This window comes from Geotrypetes seraphini, chromosome 3, assembly GCF_902459505.1.
Source record: "Geotrypetes seraphini chromosome 3, aGeoSer1.1, whole genome shotgun sequence".
NCBI classification, from domain to species: Eukaryota; Metazoa; Chordata; class Amphibia; order Gymnophiona; family Dermophiidae; genus Geotrypetes; species Geotrypetes seraphini.
In genome coordinates this window covers 294,831,158-294,858,350 of record NC_047086.1, presented here as the reverse complement: position 1 = coordinate 294,858,350, position 27,193 = coordinate 294,831,158, and the positions used below count along the sequence as shown (strand labels likewise).

At 42.0% G+C, this 27,193-nt stretch overlaps 1 protein-coding gene across 1 annotated transcript in view; it reads right to left on the bottom strand.

Moving 5' to 3' along the window:
* RYR2 (ryanodine receptor 2) overlaps positions 1 to 27,193 on the bottom strand; it is a 1,389,277-nt gene that overhangs the window by 558,499 nt on the left and 803,585 nt on the right. Inside the window, 3 exon segments of the mRNA XM_033937646.1 lie at positions 1,426 to 1,558; positions 7,064 to 7,178; positions 17,023 to 17,296. Of these exon segments, the coding sequence (XP_033793537.1) occupies positions 1,426 to 1,558; positions 7,064 to 7,178; positions 17,023 to 17,296 (522 nt within the window).

Below are 27,193 nucleotides of genomic sequence, written 5' to 3'. Positions count from 1 at the left end.
AGGGTAACAGAGGGAAAAAAAGAGAGAGACCTGGACCCAAAGGGGATGGGGCTGGATTGTGAATGCAAAAGAAAGAAAGATTGGATGCACAGTCAGAAGGAAGTGCCACCAGAGACTCATGAAATCATCAGACAACAAAGGTAGGAAAAATTATTTTATTATCAATTTAGTGATCAAAATGTGTCTGTTTTGAGAATTTATATCTGCTGTCTATATTTTGCACTATATTTGTCTATTTTTCTATAGTTACTGAGGTGAAATTGTATATTTTAAAGTAATCTGCCTTGACATCTTTGAAAAAACCCTGAAACTCGTAAATGATAATTAACATTTTCTCTGCGTACAGTGTGCTTTGTGTTTTTTTTAAATATTTTATGTTTACCATTATGAATTAATAAGATATTGTGTGTATATGAAAATGAATGGAAGAAATTGGGGGCGGGGCTAGGGCGGGATTGGGGGCGGGACTGAATATTAATAGATGTCCCGTTTTGATGAAAAAAATAAATGGTCACATTATGGATAGCCTGAGGGGAAGCAGGATACTGGAGTGTTTTACTACTGCAATTTTAAGGATGGGCTTCTCCTTTAAACAGTTCCTGAGCTCATTCCAACAGATGTATTAGCTGAGATCTTATAATAACTCTGGAGTGACTTGTTGAATGCTGTCTAATAGCTCCAGTCATTCTATAATTACATTAGAAGTGCAAAGTTTTGACAGGGTGAAATTCTGAGGAGAGTTTGACAGAGAAACGAAGACTGATTAGAGAGAGAAGGAATCCTGTCAGTGTGGGTGCACCTGTACATTCTCGGGATGGAGGCAAAAAAGTCTTCCCTGAGCTAGAGGAGAGTTCCATATATCAGGCTCCATTGGACGATATCATCAGTCAATATGTTTTCAACTCCCCTACTTGTCTGCAGAGAATGGAAATTCTCAGACACAATGACAATGGTTATCCAAGCTGCGATTCTAAGGACTAAACAGTTTGAGTCATAAATCAAATCTTTCTCTCCCACTTTCTACTACACAACATTAACCCTTCCCCCCATAATAATCACATTTGAAGACAAACATTGTAATATAAAGAAAACTTCACAGAGTCAACCAGATGGCTCAGAGGCAGGGCCATATGCTAGACAACATGGTATTTAGGTCTGAGAACAGAAGCTGCGCTCCTGTTAGTCAAGACAGTAAAATTCGGAAGCTACAGAAGGAATGGGCTGGCACTGTGCAAAAGATTTTTCTTACAATATTAGCTCAAGTAAATATCATGGAAAATGCAGTTCATAATAATTAAGACTAGGAAAAATGTTAATATTTTATCAGTTGGTGACACAAGTTTTAAATCTTCAAAATGCCCGATGTCCTCAGCACATAATTATCTCCACCTAACAAAACATTATGGATTTTCTATTATTACTTACCAAGTCCAACACTGCTGTTTTCGAGTAAATAGCTCAGATGGTCGAACATAGCTTTCTGATTCTGCCTGCTTATGCGGCAAAAGTAGCAGAGAAAGCGACAGCAATTTGCTACCATCTTGGGAAATGTAATTTCCTGGAAGATAGTGGTATTCAAATGATACACTACATAACATATTTGAAACAAAGGGCTCCCAACTAGCAGTGAAGGCACACGTATCCAGTACAGTTTTCAAGATATCTGTAACAGGCAGGCATGAGACAGATTTCAGTACCTTAGAGATCCTGTTTATTATATATAAACCTAACTCATATTCATTGTAGCAACCCTAAAGCCAAACTGATTATTAGGAACACACAAACCAAGAAGGAGATCAGTCCAAAATGAAGAAGTCTGACTTATTAATATCGAGCACCCAGCATGGTCACGTTTCGCCCACAGACTGCGTCAGGGGGTAAAAACTGCAGGGGAAAATTATACTACTTCTGTGTCTGTGAAAAATAAATACTGCCGGTCTGAAGGAAGACACACTGATTTGCTTTGTGGAATGGAAGTGCTGTCTAGCAGGGGTTGAGTTTGAATTTTCACCTGCAGTTTTTACCTCTGAAGCAGCCTGTGGACGAAATAGCCACATCAGGTGCTTGATATTAATAAATCAGACTTCTTCATTTTGGACTGATCTGCTTCCTGGTTTTGTGCATATTTTGTGGCAGATCCTTGCCTTTAGTTTATGTGCACAGATTATAAGGAAGTCTTCCAAAGTGGAGGAACTGGGGTAAGAGAGATGATTCCAACACACCACCAGTTGTTATGCTGTATTTTCTTGCCAGAAATTTCACTCTGCCATAAAACACAAAAGCCAAATAAGGGAAAAGGCCTCAGAAGCCACAGGGTGTATTAACACCAGGGCTATGGGTGAGAGTTAAAACTTAATCTAAGCTCTCCCCACACTTTGATCATCAGCCAGAAAAACCCATATTATGCTGCAGCAATTGTGCTATATATAAATAAATAAATAACTTTAAATAGACTGTTGCAAAAAGGACTGAACTTATCTTTATATTGATGCAGTGTATTTGTGAGTGGCGTCCATAATTAGTGCCATAGTCCCGTGTGCTGAAAAGCTAGAGTTGAACGCTAAAGCTGAAGCTGAAGCCTGGTGAAAGCTGAAGCTTGTTGCTTGTTGCCATGGCTTTTACAACAAGCTTCGGTTTTCACCAGGCTTCAGCTTTAGTGTTCAGCTCTAGCTTTTCAGCACCTGGGACTGTGGCACTAGTTATGGATGACACTCACAAATACACTGCATCAATATAAAGATAAGTTCAGTCCTTTTTGCAACAGTCTATTTAAAGTTATTTATTTATATATAGCACAACTGTGCAGCATAATATGGGTTTTTCTGGCTGATGATCGAAGCATGGGGAGAGCTTAGATTAAACCCATAGCCCTGGTGTTAATACACCCCGTGGCTTCTGAGGCCTTTTCCCTTATCTGGCTTTTGTGTTTTATGGCAGATTATGGCATACAATACAAAGGCAGATTATGGCATACAATACAAAGGTTGGTTGTTTTTCCCAATATTGGGATTTGTTTTGTTCATTTCACACCATTTATTTCAATATTTAAAAAAACCAAAACTTTCAATTAATTTCTGTAAATAATGACAAATTAATCTATAATCCCAGCATATATAATGTATGGCATCTTAGAAGTGTCATTAAACAGAGTTGCTACATCTCACAAAAGGATCATAATCTTTTATATTGATCTGTAGCTAAAGATTCATATCTAAAAACATTGCATATTATATTCCACCAGGTTTTATATACTCTGTGTAGGTTACAGCCTTCAAATTCTGAAGTATAACAGCAATGCAAAAGGCATTCATAAATTAAAAAGCTTTAAATTTTGATAAGGCTTTGATAAGGAGATAAACCAATTAGCATCAATATAATATAAGCAGCTAAAAACATTATTATTCACTTAAGTTTATTGCATTTAAGCATTAGATATATTCCTATAGTTTCAGTACTGTTGTATGTGATTAATGACTGCATAATCTATTTAAGTATTAGTTATCCAAATCAGTATGCAATTTTTGGATTTTTTTGATGTTTTGTGTATTGCTTTATGGCAGGGGTATCAAAGTCCCTCCTCATGGCTACAATCCAGTCAGATTTTCAGGATTTCCCAAATGAATATGCATGAGATCTATTAGCATACAATGAAAGCAGTGCATGCAAATAGATCACATGCATATTCATTGGGGAAATCCTGAAAACCATACTGGACTGCGGCCCTCAAGGAGGGACTTTGACACCTCTGCTTCATGGTGTATATATTAATGATTTGTACCCTGCTTAGCACTATTACATAAGAACCACTGGGACTTATCAGAAATTTATCAATAGCTTCACTCAGTAATTAAATTAAGCATTGAAACAAAGAAGCTAATTACATACTTATTTCAAAATGTTTCATCATTTATTACATCATTTTATTAAATACTCAATCTATAAATACTATCAAATTAATCATATAATCTACACACAAATCACAATTAAACAGAGCCCCCACAATTCATTCAAACCATTAAAACATTCCATTTAAAAATTTCATTAAATGTTCACCCATACATAAAGATGCCAGCAAACTCTATGCGTGGATTTCAGTGCTTTGTTGTTATCCTCATAAATCACTCCATTTATCAATTCTAACTTGTTTCTCCATATCAGATAGTGTCCAGATCATCCACATTAATCAAGCTCGACACGATTCCGTGTTTCGCCGGTAGGCGTCTTCAGGAGCTTAATCTGGTCACGGCTCCATTTAATTTAACAAACTTGTTATTTATTATACATAAGATATGAAGCAGCTCACATGGTTGGGAGATCCAAACTAGGATCACATCACCAGCCTCAAACTGAAGGGAGATTTCTTTTTAATTGTGATTTGTGTGTAGATTATATGATTGATTTAATAGTATTTATAGATTGAGTATTTAATAAAATGATTTAATAAATGGTGAAACATTTTGAAATAAGTATATAATTAGCTGCTTAGAACTATGGGATAATGCGGGCTATAAATAAATAAATAATATATTTGAGCTATAGCGTCCTCATTAAAATAAAAAATAGGCCTGAGTTTTCCCACACTTTCTGGCAATACTCCTAGAGCTGGTTCTAGAGAAACAATATGTACGATAAGTTAACTTTCTCGACACTGCAAAGCCAACAATTGGCTGAAAGCAAATTATTCAATTTGGCTACGGTATTTTACAAAATGCTGATATTGGTCTATTATGTATGAAATAGGAGAACCAAGCCTTATAAAATTTCCCATCATGCTCAGACTTCTAAACATTTTCCAAACTAATGCTAAGCCATACCTAAGCATGTTACCGAGGAGGCAGGTAACCTTTGTTGAGGCCAACAGTTTTTTCACCACCAATATTACATCTGGTTCATCATTCAAATCACTCACTTGCACCTCTATCCCATCAGTACAGTGTACTACTAATAACCATTGAAAATAGTGACAAAATTGCAAGTCATACTTAAATTGTAGATTATGAAAACAATTTAGCCCCCTGATATTCAGCCAATGGTATATGGTGTTTTGACTGCCCGCCACCAGCGTTAAACCAGATATTTAATGCTGAGATATTTCCAGAGACCAGCATTGAATATCTGAGGGGTTTTTTGCCACCAAGAACTTAACCAGTTAAGTCTATATTCAGCAGCAGACTATTTAAGTCAAACTGGTTAAAGATAGGACTGCTATTTATGAGGTTTGATATAACCAAGTTTCAAGTTTATTTAAAATTTCTTATACCGCCTAATCAAACCTTCTAGGCGGTGTACAAAAATGTTAAAACCATCTACTAACAAAAATACAGTTCAAAAACACACAACACTAGGGAAATTACTAGCTTTAAAAGACTAATAAACTGCAAAAAATTAACAAACAGAGACATGAAGGAAAGGAGGGCTGGAACTACAATATGTAAAGAAAAAGAAAACATATAAAGGAGAAGAACAATAGGAAGGGGATTATCAGTGCCTAGCCAGTTAAGTCCCACAGCTTAACCAGTAGGGGCTAATCATAAATGTTCAGTAGGACATCTTCTGGTTAGATAATTGCTTATCTCCTACTGAATATTTGCAGTTACCTACAAATAAGCTAAGAAATACAATGTCATGCATTTGGGCTGCAAAAACCCAAGGGAATGGTACAGTTTATGAGATGAAGAACTTATGTGCATGACAGAAGAGCGGGACTTGGATGTGATTGTATGATGATGATCTTAAGGTGCCCAAACAGGATGAAAAGGTGACAGTGAAAGCTAGAAGGATGCTAGGTTGCATAGGGGGAGGTATGGCCAGTAGGAAAAAGGAGGTATTGATGCCCCTGTATAAGACTTTGGCGAGACCTCATTTAGAATATTGTGCACAATTCTGGAAGCCGCACCTTCAAATAGATATAAAAAGGATGGAGTCGGTCCAGAGGAAGGCTACTAAAATGGTGTGTGGTCTTCATCATAAGGCATATGGGGACAGACTTAAAGATCTCAATCTGTATACTTTGGCGGGAGAGGAGAGATATGATAGAGATGTTTAAATGCCTACGCAATATAAATGTGCATGAGTTGAGTCTCTTTCATTTGAAAGGAAATTCTGCAATGAGAGGGCATAGGATGAAGTTAAGAGTTGATAGGCTCCGGCGTAATCCAAGGAAATACTTTTTTACAGAAAGGGTGGTAAATGCACGGAACAGTCTCCTGGAAGAGGTGGTGGGGACAGAGACTGTGTCTGAATTCAAGAGGGCCTGGGAAAGGCATATGGGATCTCTCGGAGAGAGAAAGAGATAATGATTATTGTAGATGGGCAGACTAGATGGGCCATTTTGACCTTTATCTGCCATCATGTTTCTATGTTTCTAAGTAGTCAGTGACCATTTGTAACTAGTTAAATAGCGTTGAATATCGTCTAATAAATTCCCACAATGCACTTTTTATTTCTTTTTTAAAAACTCCAATTTTAGCAATTGTAAACCGTCCAGATATTTGTTTGATGGTCGGTATATCAAACTCTAAATAAACTTGGAACTTAGATATTTAATGCCGGTGCCTGCACATGGCCCAGCACTGAATATTGGCACTTAACTGCATAAGTGCCAACTCTGCCCCTGGAAAACCTACAAGTTATCCGTTTTCAGTTCAGGCAATAATCAAAAATATTCAGCACTGCTAATCAGTCAAGTATCACTGAATTTCGGTGATTAGATGGCTCTAGGTGACTTAAGCAGGGAGGATCCTCTCCTGCCCACTTAAATAGCTTTGAATATTGACTGGTAGATAACAGGCTATTCAAAGCATCCACCATTCTCTCAATACAAAGCAGCTCCCTGTTTTCTTGGAACTTTGCATCCTCCAACATCACATCACATCACAGACTTGTCCCATTGTTCTTAAATTACCTCTTCTGTGGAAAATTTCACCTTTCTATAATTTATTGAAATATTTGAATGTTTATATTATATCTTCCTATCTTTCCTATTTCCAAGCATGTTTTGAGTGCTTTAGGACCTTTAAAATATTTGTCCAAATCTGGCAAAACATTATTATTATTTTTTTACCTTGGATGCTCCACCTCCAAGTACATTCACCATGACCTCCATCACTGTCTCATGCATGCCCAAAGCTCTCATGAGATTGGGATGTTGGTAAAATACTTTATTGTTCATGATGTCACTACATGAGAGAGAAAATAAAACCCTAATGTATGAAAGGGAAAAGCCATTCCAAACAATAGATATTGAAGATTCTGGTGGACATGAGTTAGTGTGTGTATTAATAATAAATACATATTAAAGCACTGCTGATGCATGTTAATGCTGAAACTCTGGACTGGGATTAATGCTTAAATTAATAATACAGTAAATGGTACCAGCTGCAGTACTACCAGTATTCAGCTAGGAGGGAGGAAGTACAGTATCTTCCTCTCTCCTAAACTTAAAAAAATTTGTGTGTTTGTACGTGTGTAGGAAGGGGGACTGTTAGTTCTAGGAGTGGTATAAAGGGGAGAGGGAGAGGAGGTAGGGTTAGAGTCAACCCTCTCCCTCCCACCAATAAATTAACTAGTTGAGTGGGGTTTACCAACAAACACCCCCACCCCCTCATGACTCCTCCTTCATTCAACCTGAATTAAATAATTACAAGAGAATGTCACTAATACCCCATAAGATTCTTCCTCCTTCACAGTGGTGTAGTAAGGGGAGCAAGGGGAGTGGACCACCCCGGGCATCATCTTCACGAGAGGCGCAGATGCCAGAGCCTCTCCTCGTCTCTATCCTACCACAATGTTTGCCGGCGCATGCAGCATCTTCCACTTGCTGCTCGTGCCAGCATCGGCTCCCTTCTGATGTCATTTCCTGGCCACTGGACCAAGACATGACATCAGAAGGGAACTGAGGCAAGCGCGGGCAGCGGGTGGACAGTGCTACTCGCGCTGGCAAACATTTCAAGAGGTATGTAGGGGGCCCCCCAAGGGGCACCAACCTCCCTCACTACACCACTGCTCCTTCCCCATCTAAAGTAATTGTCCCCTCCCTAGTTGACATAAAACCATCCACCTTTGTACTCTTTGGAATCTCAAGGGAAGCCAACAAGTTGACTAGCTTTTCCCTCTTACTATTCCAGTGTTTGTTTCTCAGACAACAAAGCTAGAAGTGCATTGTTCCAGTCCCCACTTTAATCTCACCCACAGGAACAACTTCTCTCACTGCAGAGATCAACAAATAGCAAATTTCTACAAGTAAAACATTGTTTAATCTGGAAAATGGTTTTAAACATTGCTTTCCACTATGTTTATGAGAGTGATTATATATCAGAGCTCCTACATAGAGAAGGCACAGAAGTGAATATAAGGTACCTATTTTATCAACATAACAAATAACCTCATTAACAACTCCCACATAAGACAGGTGGAACTTTTATATATAAGTCTAGGCACTAATGCATGATTTAAAAAATATTTACATATGTGCTACTCCTGCCCTAATTCCGCCCATGAACATCAGTACTGTATACTTCCCTTTATGTATATCTCTGAAGTTATTTTATAAACATCTATTTCAGTATATTTAGGGCTGGATTGTAGAATCGCGGCTACTTCAAACATAGGCACCGGAAATGTAGGACAGGGTTTTCAAGGCCCACATTTCTGGTGCCTATGTTTGACATGAATTACATTTACGGCGGCACCTAAGGACGTTTCTGGCATTAACCATGCCTACTTCAACCTTAGCCATTCTTACGCACTGCCGTAAACGTGATCTAGGTGCCGGTTTTGTAGGCGACTCTAGGCACCTACATTTTTTTATTTCAAATAATTTTAAGGTGGCTTTTAAATGGATTTGCCACTTAAGTTAGGTGCCGGTAGGGCGCTTACCGATGCCTAACTTATGGCACTGTTTATAGAATACTAGTCTTTAAGCCCGTTACATTAACGGGTGCTAGAATAGATGTGTGTGTCTGTCTTTCTTTCTTTCTCTCTCTCCCCTTGGCCGCTGTCTGTCTGTCTATGTTTATTTGTTTTTCTCTACTTGGACATTGGCTGTCTCTCCTGAATGTCTTCCTTTCTGTCTGTCTCACTGGCACCCTGTGTGTCATTCTTTGTGTCTGTGTCCTTGTGTCATTCCCCCCCCCCAGAGCAAAGCTGTCTGCCCCCAGCATACCCCTTTCCCTCTCCCTGACCCCTTTGTGTCTTCCCCCTCCCCCCGAGCAAAGCTGTCTACCCCCCAGCACACCTCTGCAACAAAAGCATCCCCCTGTACCTGCAGCACTGGCATGACACCCTTCAGCCAATCGTGAGTGCTCAGAGCGCGACAGGGAGCGGGGCCTGCAGCTTCTTCGGCGTCGGTGAGGAAGGATAGGTTGGCCCAACTCTCCGCAGGGGCTTTGGGAACAGTCTTGTGCGGCTCAAAACCCTCCTCCCAGCAGCACTCTATACTGCCTACCTCCTGGGGGTTTTTTATTTGTCTCTCTCTCCTTGGACGCTGTCTGTCTGTCATTCTTTGTGTCTGTGTCTCTCCCTGGTCCCCTGTCTGTCCGTCTTTCTTTCTGTCTGTCTCCCTGGACCCCCTGCTTGCCAAAGCAGCCCCCTTTCCCTCTCCCCCTGTTCTGCAATGCCTACCTGCTCCGTGGTCCCCTTCTGTTCCTCCCCCACCTGATTGCTGTCTGCCCCCAGCACACCCCTCCCCCCAAAGCAGCCTCCTTTCCCTCTCCCCCTTTTCCGCAATGCCTACCTGCTCTATGGCCCCTTTCTGTCCCCCTCCCCATGATTGCTATCTGCACTCAGCACAACCCTCCCACCAAAACAGCCCCCTTTCTTGCCTGCTCCATGGCCCTTCTTTTTCCTCTTCCCCTCCCGTTCTTCCCCTCCCTCCAGTCACCGCTGCCATTCCTATTTAAAATGGCCTGCTGAGGTTCGCGGCTGGCTGTAGCGAACCTCGCAGGCCGCTGTTCACCTCAGTAGCATGTTCCCTTTGATGCAATTGCGTCAGAGGGAACTTGCTACCATGTGGAGAGCGGCCTGCGAGGTTCGCTCAGCTGGCTGCGAACCTCAGCAGGCCGTTTTAAATAGGAATGGCAGCGGTGACTGGAGGGAGGGGAAGAACAGGAGCGATAGTGGTTGTTGCGGGAGGGGGGGAGTCGGCGACATGCAGGCCGCTGTAAACAGGAGCGGCAGCGGCGGCAGGACCATGAGCCCTCCTCCCGCCATCTGCTGCCAGAGCCGCTCCTGTCGCCCGATGCAGCTAACTGGTGCATACGCCTCAAGCCGCGGTCAAGGCTGGGGACTCGCGCATGCGCACTCCTTCGGCCACAGACCTACACGCACGGAACACGCAAATAGGAGTGCGCATGCGCGGCTAGCTCTTTATTATATTAGATGAGCCTTAATGCTTTTTTATAACAAATGGAATGAAGACTATCCAGTATAATAATTTGTTATATTATTATTATGTTTTACAAGTGAACAGGTCAATATTCAATGTGATTTAACAGCTAGAAATGGCTCCTGGCTGGTTAAATCACCTTTTTGGGGCTAACCACTAATTTTCAATGGTCCTGAAAATAACCGGTTAGGGCTGAACTGAAAGAATGGTTATTTGGGGAGCATTCTAGGAGGTTGAGATGGCACTAGGCCAGTTACGTACCAATATTCAGCACATAACCAACCAGATTAACTGTATTAATAGGGCCGTATAAATGTCAGTCCTATCTGTGGAAACCCATAGATGGTAAAGTGCTGAATAGCATATTTAACTGGCTTTGCGTTAGACAGCTCTGCAAGCCCGGAAAACTAATGCCCAGATATGGTCCAGCATTGAATTTCCGGGTTTAATGCTAATCATCGCTGGGTCCCTTACGGGGAAATTCTAGAAATGGCACTTAAGTTAACTGACAAATGCCATTTAAAATGGCAAAAAACAGTAAAGTGACTACTAATGCCTAAATAATAGGTGCTGAAATCGTGCCACATATGCACTTTACAGTGCTTAACACCACTAAGGGCATGGCTAATGCTGGAAGTGGTGTTAGGCACTGTTAACACGCCTATGTAAGCATGACAAACATAGGCACTGGAAATGTAGGTCTGAACAGGACCAGCTCCAGCACCGAACCCTGAGGGACTCCACTACTCACCTTTCCTTCCTCCGAGCGACTTTCATTAACCACCACCCTCTGGCGTCTGTCCAACAGCCAGTTTCTAACCCAGTTCACCACTTTGGGTCCTAACTTCAGCCCTTCAAGTTTGTTCAACAGTCTCCTATGAGGAACTGTATCAAAGGTTTTGCTCTCTGGTCACCCAATCAAAAAATTCAATCAGGTTCGTTTGGCACGATTTACCTTTTGTAAAGCCATGTTGCCTCAGATCCTGTAACCCATTAGATTCAAGGAAGTACACTATCCTTTCTTTCAGCAACACTTCCATTATTTTTCCAACAACTGAAGTGAGGCTCACCGGCCTGTAGTTTCCTGCTTCATCCCTATGACCACTTTTGTGAATAGGGACCACATCCGCTCTCCTCCAATCCCCAGGAACCACTCTCATCTCCAGAGATTTGTTGAACAAGAACCTCTCTGAGCTCCCATTGTATCCTGGGATGGATCCCGTCTGGTCCCATTGCTTTGTCCACCTTCAGTTTTTAAGTTGCTCATAAACACTCTCCTCTATGAACGGCGCAGAATCCACTCCATTTTCTCGTGTAACTTTGCCAGACAATCTTGGTCCTTCTCCAGGATTTTCTTCTGTGAACACAGAACAGAAGTATTTGTTTAGCACATTTGCTTTTTCCTCTTCACTCTCCACATATCAATTTCCAGCATCTTTTAATTTAGCAATTCCATTTTTCATCTTCCTCCTTTCACTAATATATCTGAAAAAATTTTTGTCTCCATTTTTTACATTTTTAGCCATTTGTTCTTCCGCCTGTGCTTTCGCCAGACGTATGTCTCTCTTGGCTTTTTTCAGTTTCACCCTGTAGTCCTTTTTGCACTCCTCTTCTTGGGTTTTTTTTTATATTTTGCGAACGCCAACTCTTTCGCCTTTATTTTGTCCGCCACTAGTTTGAAGAACCATATCGGCTTCCTTTTTCTCTTGTTTTTATTGATTTTCTTCACATAAAGGTCCATAGCCATTTTTATCGCTCATTTCAGCTTAGACCACTGTCTTTCCACTTCTCTTATGTTCTCCTATCCTAACAGCTCTTTCTTCAGGTACTCTCCCATTGCATTAAAGTCTGTACATTTGAAATCTAGGAATTTAAGTATTGTGCGGCCGCGCTCCACTTTAGCCGTTATATCAAACCAAACCGTTTGATGATCGCTACTTCCCAGGTTCCCACTCGAACATTAGAGATACTCACTCCATTTGTAATGTAATGTAATGTAATTTATTTCTTATATACCGCTACATCCGTTAGGTTCTAAGCGGTTTACAGAAAATATACATTAAGATTAGAAATAAGAAAGGTACTTGAAAAATTCCCTTTTTGTGAGTACCAGATCCAATATCGCTTTTTCCCTCTTGGGTTCCGTCACCATTTGTCTGAGCAGAGCCTCTTGAAAGGCATCCACAATCTCCCTACTTCTTTCCGATTCCGCAGACGGAACATTCCAGTCCGCATCCGGCAAGTTGAAATCTCCCAACAGCAGAACCTCCTCTTTCCTTCCAAGCTTTTGGATATCCACAATCAGATCCTTATCAATTTGCTGTGATTGAGTCGGAGGTCTACAGACTACACCCACGTAGATAGAAGTTCCATCTTCTCTTTTCAGAGCGATCCATATCGCTTCTTCCTCTCCCCAGGTCCCTTGCATTTCGGTCGCTTGGATATTAATCTTTACATAGAGAGCTACTCCTCCACCTTTTTGACCATCTCTGTCCTTCCTAAAAAGATTATATCCCGGTATGTTTGCATCCCATCCATGTGATTCACTGAACCATGTCTCTGTGATAGCGACAATATCTAGATCTGCCTCTAACATCAGGGCTTGCAGATCATGAACTTTGTTACTTAGACTGCGAGCATTTGTGTCATCGCTTTCTAGCTATTTTTCAGTGGTAATCTCCTTTTTCTTAAAGATTTTTGTTTCGTTTCACTTTCCGTTGCAATACTAAGAAATGACTAGGGAGGAACAGGGCGGAGATGCAGGTGGAATGGGGTGGGGCAGGGGAACAAGGTGGGGGATGGTGTCCTCTTTTTTTAAAGAGGAAATCTTGCAACCCTATCCGCTAACCTAAGAACTCTTAAAGCCCTTTCTCTTTATACTCTAATCGATTTGTAACCAAAATCTCTCAAGCCTTCTCAGTACTCTACTTACATGTATTTGATGACTTTACAGTGTGTCTATTTTCGCTGATCGTGCGCTGATTGTTCCAGCTCATCTTATCTCTGTATCCTGCTTACATGTATAATGACTTTTCATTGTGCCTATCATCGCTGATTGTCCAGCTCTTCTTATTGTAAACCGCCTTGAACTATTATGACTTTGGCGGTATATAAGAATAAAATTATTATTATTATATCAGAAAGTATATCTTCCCAAAGGTTTAGAAAGCCCACTCATTTAGCTCAATTTATAATATAAACACATTAGCAGGGACGATGTGGGGGACAGAGTAGCCACATTCCCTTTCTGTCTGTGAATATATGGGGAAGCATGGAAAATACCACCTCATGAATGAGTGACTACAAAGCTGCAACCTGTGGTAATCCTTCAGGTAGATGAAGACATGAGAGGCAGTTGTAATCAAAAGTTCTGGAGCATAGCATGACAAAAATCCTGTCCAGCCCAATAGATGTGTCCAGGCAGGAGCATCTAGTGAAAGTGTGGGCTTAATTTATGACATTTGTTATCACTGTTCAAAGTCTAAAATTTTCTAATCATTACCACATATTTTTCCATTATTCAAAAACAGTCTATCTAGACTAGTGTTTCAGCCCCACAGCAATGGAATCACTTACCTATTCATCTTAGAGAAGATTTAAAGGTTACTGACGTTTTTGGGAAATAGTTTAAGTAGTAAATGATCTGGACATAGGAACGACGAGCGAGGTGATTAAATTTGCTGACGATACAAAGTTATTCATAGTAGTGAAGACGCAGTTGGACTGTAGAGAACTGCAATGTGACATAAACAGGCTCAAGAAATGGGTATTGACATGGCAAATGAGGTTTAACATGGATAAGTGTAAAATGATGCATGTTGATAACAAAAATCTCATGCACAAATACAGGATGATCGAGGCGGTACTTGGAGAGACCTCCCAGGAAAGGGACTTGGGAGTTCTGATCAACAAGTCGATGAAGCCATCCAGGCAATGTGCGGCAGTGGCGAAAAGGGCAAACAGAATGCTAGGAATGATAAAGAAGGGGATCACAAACAGATCGGAGAAGGTTATCATGCCGCTGTACCGGGCCATGGTGTGCCCTCACCTAGAGTATTGCGTCCAGTACTGGTCACCGTAATGAAAAAGGACACGGTACTACTCGAAAGGGTCCAGAGAAGAGCGACCAGAGGGCCACCGCGTGAGCGGACTGCTGGGCATGATGGACCACTGGTCTGATCCAGCAATGGCAATTTTTATGTTCTTATCTAAACAACAGACATATTCTCCAAAGTGCGTCCCGATTTTAGGCAGCTGTAGGCGTCCTACAGCTGTCTAATCAGCCAATCGGGATGCAAGTTTTTTTAAAAAAATGCTCCCCAGGCAGGCCGCCTATATTGAAGGCGAGGCCCGCAAGACACCTAGGCCCTGATTCTGTATAGGACGCCCGGGAGAGGCGTCCTATTCAGAATCGGCCTAAACTAAACCCCCATTCTGTAACCGGCGTCCATGTTACAGACGCTGGTTAGAGAATCGGGTTAGATTAGACACGGCCCGCTACACTTATCGCGGCAAGGGATCTCTCTGCCGCTATAAGTATAGCGGGCCGCGGCCCCCTGACCGATCGCTGGCAGGAGGGTGCCCAAACCCTCCTGCCAGAAGATGCCCCCCGACACTACTGACCACCCCCCCTGACACTACCAACCGCCCCACCCCCCCGACATTACCGATCTCCCTCCCACCCCGACACTACTGATCGCTGGCAGGAGGGTGCCCAATCCCTCCTGCCCGAAGATGCACCCCCCCGGCGCTAAGAACCCCCAAACCTCCACCCCACCAAACTAACCTTTTTTTAAGGCCAGACGGTTCTTGCCCGTCCAGCCGGCAGGCCTGCCTTGTCGAAATTGGCCAATCAGACCTTAGACTTAGTGGGGATGGGCGGACCCGCTATGCCTAAGGCCTGATTGGTCCAGGCTTCTAGAGCTTGGGCCAATCAGGCCTTAGGCTTCGGTGGGATGGGCCGGGAAGTGGCGGGCCCGCCTCATTTCGACGAGGCAGGCCTGCCGGCTGGACGGGCAAGAACCGTCTAGCCTTAAGAAAAAGTTAGTTTGGTGGGGTGGAGGTTTGGGGGTTGTTAGCGCCGGGGGGGGTGCGTCTTCGGGCAGGAGGGATTGGGCACCCTCCTGCCAGCGATCGATATTGTCGGGGGGGGGCATCTTCTGGCAGGAGGGTTTGGGCACCCTCCTGCCAGCGATCGATATTGTCGGGGGGGTAGGGTGCATCTTCGGGCAGGAGGGATTGGGCACCCTCCTGCCAGCGATCGGACAGGCCGCGGCCCGCTATACTTATAGCGGCAGAGAGATCCCTTGCCGCAATAAGTATAGCGGCCACGTCTACTTACAATGTAGACCAGCATTTTGCTGGCATACATTTTAGCGTTTCTCCTCTACTAGGGAGACGCGTAGGGCCGCCTAGGTTCGCCTAAGGCCCTTAGGCGAGCTTAGGCATCTTGCGGATCTCCCTAGGCTCCCGGAGGCGCCTTCAAGCCTGCCTGGGGAGCATTTTTTTAAAAAACGTGCATCCCAATTGGCTGATTAGACAGCTGTAGGACGCCTACAGCTGCCTAAAATCGGGACACACTTTGGAGAATCAGGCCCATATTGCCCTGAACAATCACATTGTTTGTGACTCTCAACAATAAGCCTTTGGCTACCAGCGACCCCATCCCCCAATGTTTTTTCCCTTATTCATTATTTTCTTTTAATGAAATTGTAGTTCTACCTTTTTTACCCAAATTTCTAGTTAGTGATGTTCAACTTCTATCTAACATATGTCCTTATTTACCCATTTTATAAGTGTACATCACTTTGAGATTTTTTTTTATATAAGCGTTTTATCAAATTTTAAATAAAACTTGGAAACTTTAGTGCAACAGTGTCAGCTCCTGAAGACCTCTAGAGTGGCCTTCATCATCATCATTCTGGCTTTCTTTCGACTACACTCTGCCTCCTTACTGAAGTTCACGGTACTGTAGAAAGGGGGACGTGGATGGGAGGAAAAGTTACATGCTTGAAGGACAAAGCATTTCTCAATAGATAAAGAGAATGTATTTGAAAATGTCTTCCTCCTTGAAGATACAATAAAATACAATAGGACAACTTCTATTCTGCTATTTGCTTTTTTGGCTTAGTGCAGATTAAAAAAAGATTTTGAAAAGATAAAAGAATGTCCCCAATTACAAACATCAGTTAAAAAAAAAAAAAAATCAAGAAACATTTAAACAGAAATCTTAATATATTTCCTAAAAAGACAGGATTTCAATAATTTCCTAGACCTAAGTAGGAAAGTTCAATTCTCAGTGCAAGAGGTAAATAGTTCCAGAATTTAACTGCTTAATAGGAAAAAGAAGCAGCAACAAACAACTTGAAAAGTATGTTTTCAGGAAGGGCAGTATAGCAAATTTTAAATAAACCATAATATGTGCTAGGCATATGGAAAAATATTTGTAGACTTACCCTTAAAATTCCAAAGAATGTTAACTAACAATACTCATTTAACTTTTTTTTTTCTAAGCTACTGCTTTAGCATGCTGAGACTCAACTATTTGCAAGTGTGACATCAGAAAAGATATCAGTATAAAACATTTGAAATCTAGAGAATTATGCATCAAAAGTTGTGTTGAACTCTACTTTATTTACCCCAATCCACGGATCATAAGCTTCTCTTCTTCTTTACCCATTCTAACGCTCAACAGAGAGCGAATCTGCCCAAGTGATGCTAGCAAATTAATGGTGTCCTCCACTGATACGGCATTTATGGTGTAGGTCTTTGGTAAAGCTCGAACCAAGCCTCCAATGCCATCATATTGGCGATGTAGCAACATGAACATGGCTCTCACTAATTCTGGGTCTTCTATGACCGATTCTTGTGCCCACAGAACCATAGTCTCTGAAATCAGCTGTTGAAGAGTAGCTGTACAGGATTTGAAAGGAGAGAATAAACAGTTGTCATTTTCTGTTCACATATGCCATCAAATCTCCAATAGACAGTATTGTAGTGTGCATACAGAAACACAACATCCTAGAATAATAACAGCAGACAGTAACATAGTAAAGGATGGCAGACAAAGGCCTGTGTGGTCCATCCAGTCTGCCCAACAGTCACATTAAAAAGATCACATGACCTATCCAATCTGTCCACCCATACCAACTACTAAGCAAAACAACCTCTCTCTCAGAGATCCATTTATGCTCCTCCAATGCTTTCTTGAATTTAGATACTGCCTTTGCTCCCAACTCCTCCACTAGAAAATTGTTCCACATTTACCCTCACCCTATGACCCCTCATCTAGAACTTCCTTTCAACTGAAGAGGCCCACCTCCTGCGAATTTATACCTCAGAAATATTTAGGAGCTTGCATATAAAACTTTGATTTATGCACATAAATTGGATCTTAGAAAAGTAGATCATGCCTAAAAGTATATACAGTGTAAGTCAGTGTTTCTCAACACGCGGTACGTGTACCCTTGGAGGTACGCGGGCCGCCACTGCCAGGGATCCCTTCCTGCCCACCCCCCGCTGATGAAGCCTCTGCCAGGGATCTCTCCCTCCTTCCCTGCTTGCCTGTCTGCACGCCCGCCGCACCACCCTCCACCCCCAAAGCTGACCCTGTTACTTAGTTGGAGCTGGACTGACTCCCTCCTTCCCCAGCAGCACTCCGTGAAGGGATGCAGGAAGCGACTCACACGTTGTGTAGCTGACCCGGAACCTTTTCTCCGACGTCAGAATTGACGTCAGAGGGAAGGCTAGTGGTCCAGCCATGTGCAGTGTGTGAATCATTGCATGCGCTGTCCCTGCCTGGAGTTTCTGCTGGGGGAGGATGAAGCGAGTCCAGCTCTAACAAAGTAACAAGGGTCAGCTTTGGGGGAGGGGGCGACGCAGGGAGGGATCAGCTTCTGTGGATGAATCTGGTCAGCTTCGGGAGAGAGGGGGTGCCGGCGAGGCAGGCAAGGATCGGCTTCTGTGGACAGGTTGGGTTGGCTTTGGGAGAGGAGGTGTGTGTAGGTGGGGCAGTCAGGGATCGGCTTCTGTGGGCAGGTCAGGTCAACTTCGGGAGAGGGGGGTACGGGTGTGGCAGGAAGGGATCCCTGGCGTGCAACTTAATTTTGGAAGGCAGGGGGAGGGGGCAAAAACTCAACATAGAAGGAAGGGAAGGGGCATGAATATGGGGCACAGATGGGAAGGAGGAAGGGGGCACTAACTTGGGACAGGAGGAGGGAGGGAATAGAAAGGGAGAATTGTTGGGCATTAGTGTGTGAGTGAGAGGGAAAGGAAGAAAGCGGAAAATTGGGCATAGAGAGAAAGAGAAGAGATGTAGAGATGCATGGGGAGAAAGGATGAGAGAAGAAATGTTAGATATGGTGGTGGAGAGGGAACACAGTGACATATTGAAGAGGATGCAAGGGGGAAGAATTTTGGACATAGTAATGGAGATAGAAATGTGGCATTGTGCTGGAGAGGGGTGATAGAAGGAGAAATGGGCATGGGGCTGGTGGGCAGTGGTGAAAAATGCCGCACATGATCCGGGGGATGAGAGAGGGAGAAATGTTGGATGTGGCACTAGATCGGGTGGGAGAGAAGCCCGGATCTCTCAAGACAGATGGGCAGTGAGAGAGAGAGAGGGAGACATAATGCCAATAGGGATGGAAGAGAGAGGAAGAAAAGTTAGACTCATGAAGGGACAGAGTGAGAGAGATGTTGGTTGGGGAAGGGAATGGGGTCCGGAGGAGAGGAAGCGTACCAGAGGCAAAAAGAAGAAATAGTGGATGCACAGTCAGAAGGAAATGCAACCAGAGACTCATGAAATCACCAGACAACAAAGATAGGAAAAATAATTTTATTTTCAATTTAGTGATCGAAATGTGTCAATTTTTTAAATTTATATCTGCTGTCTATATTTTGCTCTATATTTGTCTATTTTTCTATAGTTGTTACTGATTGCATATTTTAAAGTCATATTTTAAAGGTCACTCTTTGAAAAAAAAACCCAAATATGAATGATAATTAACATTTTCTTTGCGTTCAGAGTGCTTTGTGTTTTTCTAATTTTGTAGTTACTATTAAGTATTAATAAAATTATATTGTGTGTATATGAAAAATGGATAGAAGAAATTGCATTACAATTAGTACTATTATTATGGGCGTGGAGTCAGGGACAGAGCTTGGGCGAGTCTGGGGTGGAGCTTGGGCAGGTCTGGGGCGGAGCTTGGGTGGGGGTACTCGGTTGGTATTTATTAGGCTTAGGGGTACTTGACGTGAAGAAATTGAGAAACACGTGTAAGCCAATGTGAGTTCACAATTTATTTATTTAAAAGGTTTATATACTATTTTACTGAAGAAATATCATTATTCAAAATATAGTGTTCCTCCGCGAATTCGTAGTTCGCGGTTCCAATCATTCGCAGTATTCTCAGACCGCCTCTTCCTGTACTAAAGTCAGGCTACACCAATCAGGAGCTGCGTATCAAAGCAGCTCCTGATTGGTGTAGCCCAACTTTAGTACAGGAAGAGGCGGTCTGAGCATACTGCGAGCGATTTCCTTCACTCGCCGGTGCTCCAGCTGCCCTGTAGGCAATCAGCTGGAGCCTCTCCTTCTCTCCGGCCCTCTTCCCTGCTACATAGCCTCTATATATTTCTTCTTTTCATCTTTGAGTCTCAAAATGTCATTTTATATTTCTTCCTGTCACTAACATATCTAAAAATTGTCTTATCTCCCATTTTATAATGGGCTCCTTTTACAAAGCCCTGATAGAGGTTTCTACCATGAGCCAGCAAGGTAAATGCTCAGACATTCATAGGAATTCTATGAGCATTGGAGCATTTACCTCACCGGCCTGCAGTAGAAACCTTTACCACAGCTTTTTTAAAAGCCAGCGTACTCGTATTAGCTATTTTTTTCCTTATTTACATCTTTTATTTCCTGGCTACCTTTCCAGAGATTGTTGCCTGTTTTCATCTATCTGTAGTCAATTGTAGTTTATGAACACAGACCTTTTTTGTTTACATTTTAGATCAGGGGTGGGCAATTCCGGTCCTCGAGGGCCAGAATCCAGTCGGGTTTTCAGGATTTCCCCAATGAATATGCATTGAAAGCAGTGCATGCAAATAGATTTCAAGCATATTCATTGGGGAAATCCTGAAAACCCAACTGGATTCCGGCCCTCGAGGACCAGAGTTGCTCACCCCTATTTTGGATAATTCTTTTGAAAACCAGAGCGGTCTCTTTCCCTCATACTTTTATTTATTTATTTTATATATAACATTTTGAAATGAAATACTTTTATTTACTTTTCTAACAAAAAGGTCCATTGTCCTTGCAAAATCTCCTTTCAGTTTTCTATACTATTTTTCCACTAAATGCTCCATTTCAATGACTCCTTAAGGTACTCTCCCATCTTGACAAAGTTATTTTTCTGAAGCCTAGGATCCTTAATTTTGAATGAACCACCACGCTTGTGCCCTGATACTGAATTAAACCATTCTGTGGCCACTGGGTCCTAAATGATCTACTATGATGACATCAAGCATGTTTTCTCAATTCATCACCAGCAGGATTAATAATAATAATAACTTTATTTTCTATACCGCCAACTCCCAAAGAGTTCTAGGCAGTATACAGATAAGAAGAACTGGACAATCAGTGATAAAAATACAATGAGCAAAAGACATAGATATAATTACATAGTTCTTAGACAGGTAAGAATTTCTTAAACAAATAGGTCTTTAAAAGTTTCCTGCAAATTCTCTTATCAACTGCTGGAAAAATTCTCGCAGTAGAATCCAGGATTTCCATACTTTTAAATGTCTTTAAATGCAGCTGTATTCTAGTCAAGAGTGCTATTTTCTCTCTTTAACAATGCTACTCTTTGAAATACCACATTGTCAGCTAGACAATGTAATTCTTTTGCAAACAGCAAATGCACAGCTTTTAAAACCTGAAACCATTTGTAAACATGAAATTATTCACGCCCATAGTTTCAGCTTGCAAAGTTCAAAATACGTATTAGCAAGCAACAACAGATGCCAACTTTGCTAACAGTCAGCTTGTAAGGTTTCATTAGCTCATCCTCAGATAATATAAAAGTGCTATACTAACTACAACCATGGAAAACCCATAAATCCTCAGTTCATTTTAATGCCATCACCTTTTAGAAAAACAAGTCCAAATATGCAGTCTAAACAAACATCAATCAAATGTACGAATATCAAGAACAAGCCATGCAAATATACTGCATAATGCTCATAACTTACATTAAAAAAATCTATATGATAATGGGACTCATTTTCAAAGTAACTTAGACTTACAAAGTTCCATAGGTTATTATGAAACTTTGTAAACCTAAGTGCTTTGAAAATATGCCTCTCTATGATGGGGTGCTGAAAGGTTCTCAGCCCAACCAACCAGCCTCCTAAATTCTAAGCTTTATTTTGCCACTGTATCTGAAAAGAGTGTTAACTTATTTCATTAAGTGCCAATTTGCAGAAACGAAATTCTATGCTTTGACATTGTTTCACATCACTGACTGAGCCATATGCAAGTCATTCTTCTCTTGGCTGGGCTGAGAACTTTTCAGCAACCCTCGTATATATTTTGATTATGCATATAAGCAGGTGTGTAAACAGAAGGCAATAATGAGAGGCATTTTTGAAAGTACATCAAGGTTTAATTTCAAGAAAAGGGCTCTTTTATTATTTCCCTCTCAATACATAGGCAAAACTACTCACATTTCTCAACAATATGAATCTTTTAATCTACACATTAAGGAGGCATTCCTGGGGGATAAGGAGAACAAAGAGGCTGAAAAGAATTGTACATGTTTTTTTGTTCTGAAAAATTATTTGCCGAAAAATAGACTAAAATCTCTGTCAGTGGCTTTTTGTTAGGCAATAATCAGAGCAAAACTACCTGCATGGTTTTTCTTTGATTAGTGATGAAAACTCCATGGGTGACATCACCCATGGAGTCTGTATCAAAGCAAGCATTTTTGATTATTACCCACATTTCATGTTCTTTCCTTTTTGTTTTTAAATAATGAATATTTCTTTTGTAAGTTGCATTATACCACAAAGAATTTTGATTAGGAATGTATACTTTTTAGCACACATTTGGTTCGCTTAGCATGCCTTGAAGTTTATTCCTTGCAAAATCTGCTGAAATGAAAACTTTTTTAATATAAATGTATGAAAACAAAAATCTGAAAATGAACTGAAAACATTTTAATGTTTTGATCTGCACCTCTTGCATTTGGTATATTAGCTATAATATGTCATTCAACATGTAGATACTTTAACAAAGAAGTTGCCTGTGATCCACCCGCAAAGTTCATGCAAGAAGGTTCTTAGGGTTTTTTTTATTACTTCATATTTATTAAGGGCTCCTTTAACAAAGGTGTGTTAGGGCAGGGGTAGGGAACTCCGGTCCTCGAGAGCCGTATGCCAGTCGGGTTTTCAGGATTTCCCCAATGAATATGCATGAGATCTATTTGCATGCACCGCTTTCAATGCATATTCATTGGGGAAACCTGAAAACCCGACTGGAATATGGCTCACGAGGACCGGAGTTCCCTACCCCTGCGTTAGGGCCTTAACGCACGGAAATGCGCACGCTACATTGCCACGCGTGCTAGCTGCTACCGCCTCCTTTTGAGCAGGCGGTAGATTTTCAGCTAGCGCACGCTAATCTGGTGCGTGGGCTAAACGCTTAGTGCACCTTCGTAAAAGGAGCCCTAAATGTTTAAACTAACAATAATAATACTCAAATAATAACAGAAAATATCACTGCAACATAAGCACTTAAAATAAATGTTAAGGACAAAAACATAATCTGAAATATCTCATATAACCATATTCCACTATAACAGAAAAAGAACACTACCACCAATATAGGAAAAGTGGCTGGCATACAAATGGGGGGACAGCACTAGAGGAGCAAGTGGGAGGGAAAAGAGGGGCAGGATTAGGGGGAAGGGGGAAGGCTAGGAGGAAGAAAGGGAAAACAGATGAGAAAGGGTTAAGCAAAATAGGATCAGGTTAAAGAAAGGGGCCAATAGGAGGGGAAGGAGGGGTGGAACAGGGCGACGGTGGCAGATCCTGTGCAAGGATCCCAGTGCCATATTCCAAGAAGTGCTGGAACAGACGCTGTAGTTGTATGCACATACCTTGAAAGATGGTGCATACCTGGGCAGCGTTTGTTCCCGAACAGCCCCGGATCGAGAGATGTGGTTGTTGGAATTTGAGTAAGCTATAGGATTGGCTCCTGGGCTCAGCGGCAACTTCTTCGGCAATTGGTGAGCATTTTAATGGGATCCCATGATGTAGGATGGGGTGTCATCAAATGGGGCAATATGGCAAAGTAGTGGTAGAGTAGGGTGGTAATTCTCCCCCCCCCTTCAATATTATCATTTATAGTGCAAGATATCAGCATTCATACCATGTCGTGGTGCACTGCATAATCCTAGTACTTCCTTGTGTATTTACATAGTACTGGCCTCTTTGACATGTGGATGTGCCCATGCTGTGCTAATACTGTTCGGTCATAGAACTCTCCAGACACAGGCAAGTTTCTACAACTTACCGCCAAAGATGTGATTTGGTTTTTGTTGTGATGCTGGGGGCCCAAAAAAACTACTGAATATTCACATTGGATGGTCTGCTCTGCTGTCATGCTGCATTGTGAGAAGCAGGCACATGCATAAGAGGGATGGGATATAAAATATTTGAGCATCCGAAAGCATGATGAGTAGTGGCTGCAAAAGTGCTTATCTGGGTGTTTGGGTAGGGAAGGTCCTATTAGGTGGTATCTCCTAGGCGGCCACGTTGATGGCAGCCATATTGGGTGTTGCTGGCAGGTGGCCATATTATGTCTCGCTGGTTGGTGGCCATAGCCATGGTTGCAGCCATATTGTGTGGCTGGCAGGTGGCCATATGGGCAGTGGTTGGTCAGCGGCCATATTTATAGTGGCCTGTTTAGCAGTCATATTGGGAGGGGCTGGTTAGTGACCATATTTGTGGTGGGTTATAAAAAATCGTGAAAGGGAATGCATTTCTCTGGTATGACTATATGTTTAAGCTTAGCAATTAATACGCTACACAAATGAATGTTAAATGTCATGAACTGGATATTGGGTTCGTTACTGATTTCTACCTACATGCTAACGGGTGCAATTGTTTCTTAGCATTACCTAGCAGTTATGCCTCCGCAAAAGAAGACTGGAAAGGCAGGAAAACGTAACACCCCACAAACTCAAAAGAAACCTGGCAAAAGATCCAAGAGAACGGCATCCACAAAGCACGAGAGCAACAGTAGCAAGTCAACAGACATGGTATGGAAGCAGACCGCAGAAGGCTTCAGAGTGCAGAGACGGAGATGCTGAGTGGCAATGATAATACTGCCATACCACAGAACATTATCCCACCTGACTCATCGGTCAGTAGTAAGAAAGCATGGTGAGTCCAGCACATGCAAGTTATCAATGCTGAGATGGGGGCTCTCCCCTCCAATGCTGCTGCTGGTGATGAACTATCTCTGACCAATATGATGCAAGATGCTAAACTAAGTTCAAGCAAAGAAAATCAATACCTAGAACACCCACAGAACAAGAAGCTTGGGGAGTATTTCTATACCTACCACCCAAAAGAATGCACTGTCTAACATGCAAAAAAAACTGTGTCTAACACACAGGATGCAGTGGCCAATACGCAGGAAACTGTGGCTGCATAGTCACAGGTAGGGCTCACATAGTCACAGGCAGGGCTCACAGATGAGGCCAATGGGGTAGTAGGTGGCCAAGATGTATTATGTGGGGTTAATTCCATTGCTAAGGGTATATCACAAAAGATCAAGCAGCAATTTGGAAGAGGGAGTTTGACATATTACCCCTGCTTATCAGAAATCAAGCTGACTTTGTAGGTGATGAGGACAATAAAGAACACAGTTGCCAATAGAGTGCTCTAATCTAATCTGGCATTACTGAGTCGCACTATGTCCAAGTTATAGGTAGTCAAAATGGTACATTACAATAAGTAGAAGATACAATTCTAAAGAAAAATAGTGACTTACAATTTGAAGATTTTGATTATTAAGGCGATACATTGCAATAAATGAGGGGAGTACAGTTCTATAGGGGTTAGGAATTGTCTTAGTTTCATATGAAATGTGAGGTGGTTTAGTCCTTGTCTGATGGTTGGAAGAAGTGAGTAGTCAATAAAATATGTGGAGTCGAAGAGGTAGGTTTTTAGCTCTTACTGAACGTGAGGTAATTTAGTTCAGTTCTAATGGTTGTAGGGAAGCCATTCCATGTTTTTGTGCGAAGATATGTGAATATTGAGATAAATATGCGTTTGTACTTGATGATTTTTGCTGATGGTAGATTCAATTGGAGTTTGTCGAGATTTCTGGGTGAAGAGATAGGAAACCTAAAATATTTAAGTCCATAGGAGCTCCAGTGACAGGATGATTAAGATAAGCTGGAGTGGGCTTCAATGACAACTCCAACAGTGGGAAACTAAAGACACTACCGGGTGGACTTCTATGGTCTATTGCCCAGATATAAAGACAAGACAATTTAACCATGAATATACTGTATAATTAATGTGACTATTGGGCAGACTGGATGGACTGTTCACGTCTGTATCTGCTGTCATTTACTATGTTACTATAAACAACTGTGTTTCTGCATGCCATGTATTCATGAACATTGTGGTAGAAAAAGAACCTGAAATGAGCCCTTTCCTAATAAGGTACCTGGATACAATTACTAGAGCTCATAAATGATATGGTGGTTGGGCATGGTTAAACTACAATATTAAATTCAGGAAGAGCATGTCAGAGGATCCCTCTATCTCCTGGCGCCATAGAATAGTTGATCTGAGGCTCGATGAGATGACTACAGGCAGGCCATTTGCAACAGATAGATTCCCGACTGCAAATGCAAAAATGACAGCAAGGAATAATGCCCCACTTAGCAAAAGGCTGTGTAGGCAATTCAAGAATGCATAATGTACATGGAATTCTTGCAAATTTTGGTACGCCTGTTTTCAATGCGGGGGGCGCCACCCAGCATCAGAGTTTAGATCAGCAAGACAGAGGACAACACAACCACAGATGTATCAAGAATCTCAGGGCCCCCAACACCAATTAATTTTTATGCCATGCTGCCATGGCTTTCGCAGTACCCGAAGCATGATCAAGCAGAGTGTATAAAGCAGAGCTTTCATGCAGGTTTTCATATTCCTTAATCTGGCTCACCATTCCCCAGCGTCTATTGACATTAATGCTAGGCAGGGTAGCAGCCCATTTACTGTGATTCCATTTAGTAATTTGATCATATCCCCCCATTTTGTGCCAAAATGGAGCCAGGAAAATTCCACGTTATGCGCAACTTGTCCTACCCAGAAGGGGAGTCAGTAAATTATTTCATGGTCCATCAATTTTGTGCAGTACAGTATGCATCACTGGATCTAAGGCCGCTGGGTATACACTCACAGCTAGCGAAGGCAGACATCAAGTCAGCATTCAGATTACTGCCAGTACACCTGGACTCCTTTAGGTTGCTGGGTTTCTGCCTGGGGGAAATTCTATTTTGACAAATGCCTATAAACTGTGCTATATTCATGCAACTACTTTGAGCAGTTTAGTACATTTGTCCATTGGGTGGTAGAGTAGTTTCTAGGTTATCATTGTATTATGTACTTTTTAGATGACTTCTTTTTCATAGGGAGGGATAGGCATTGGCAGCATTCTAGAGAGTGGCAGCATGCTTTGGTATCCCATTAGCCCCTGAGAAAACAGTAGGCCTGGCGTCAGTCTTC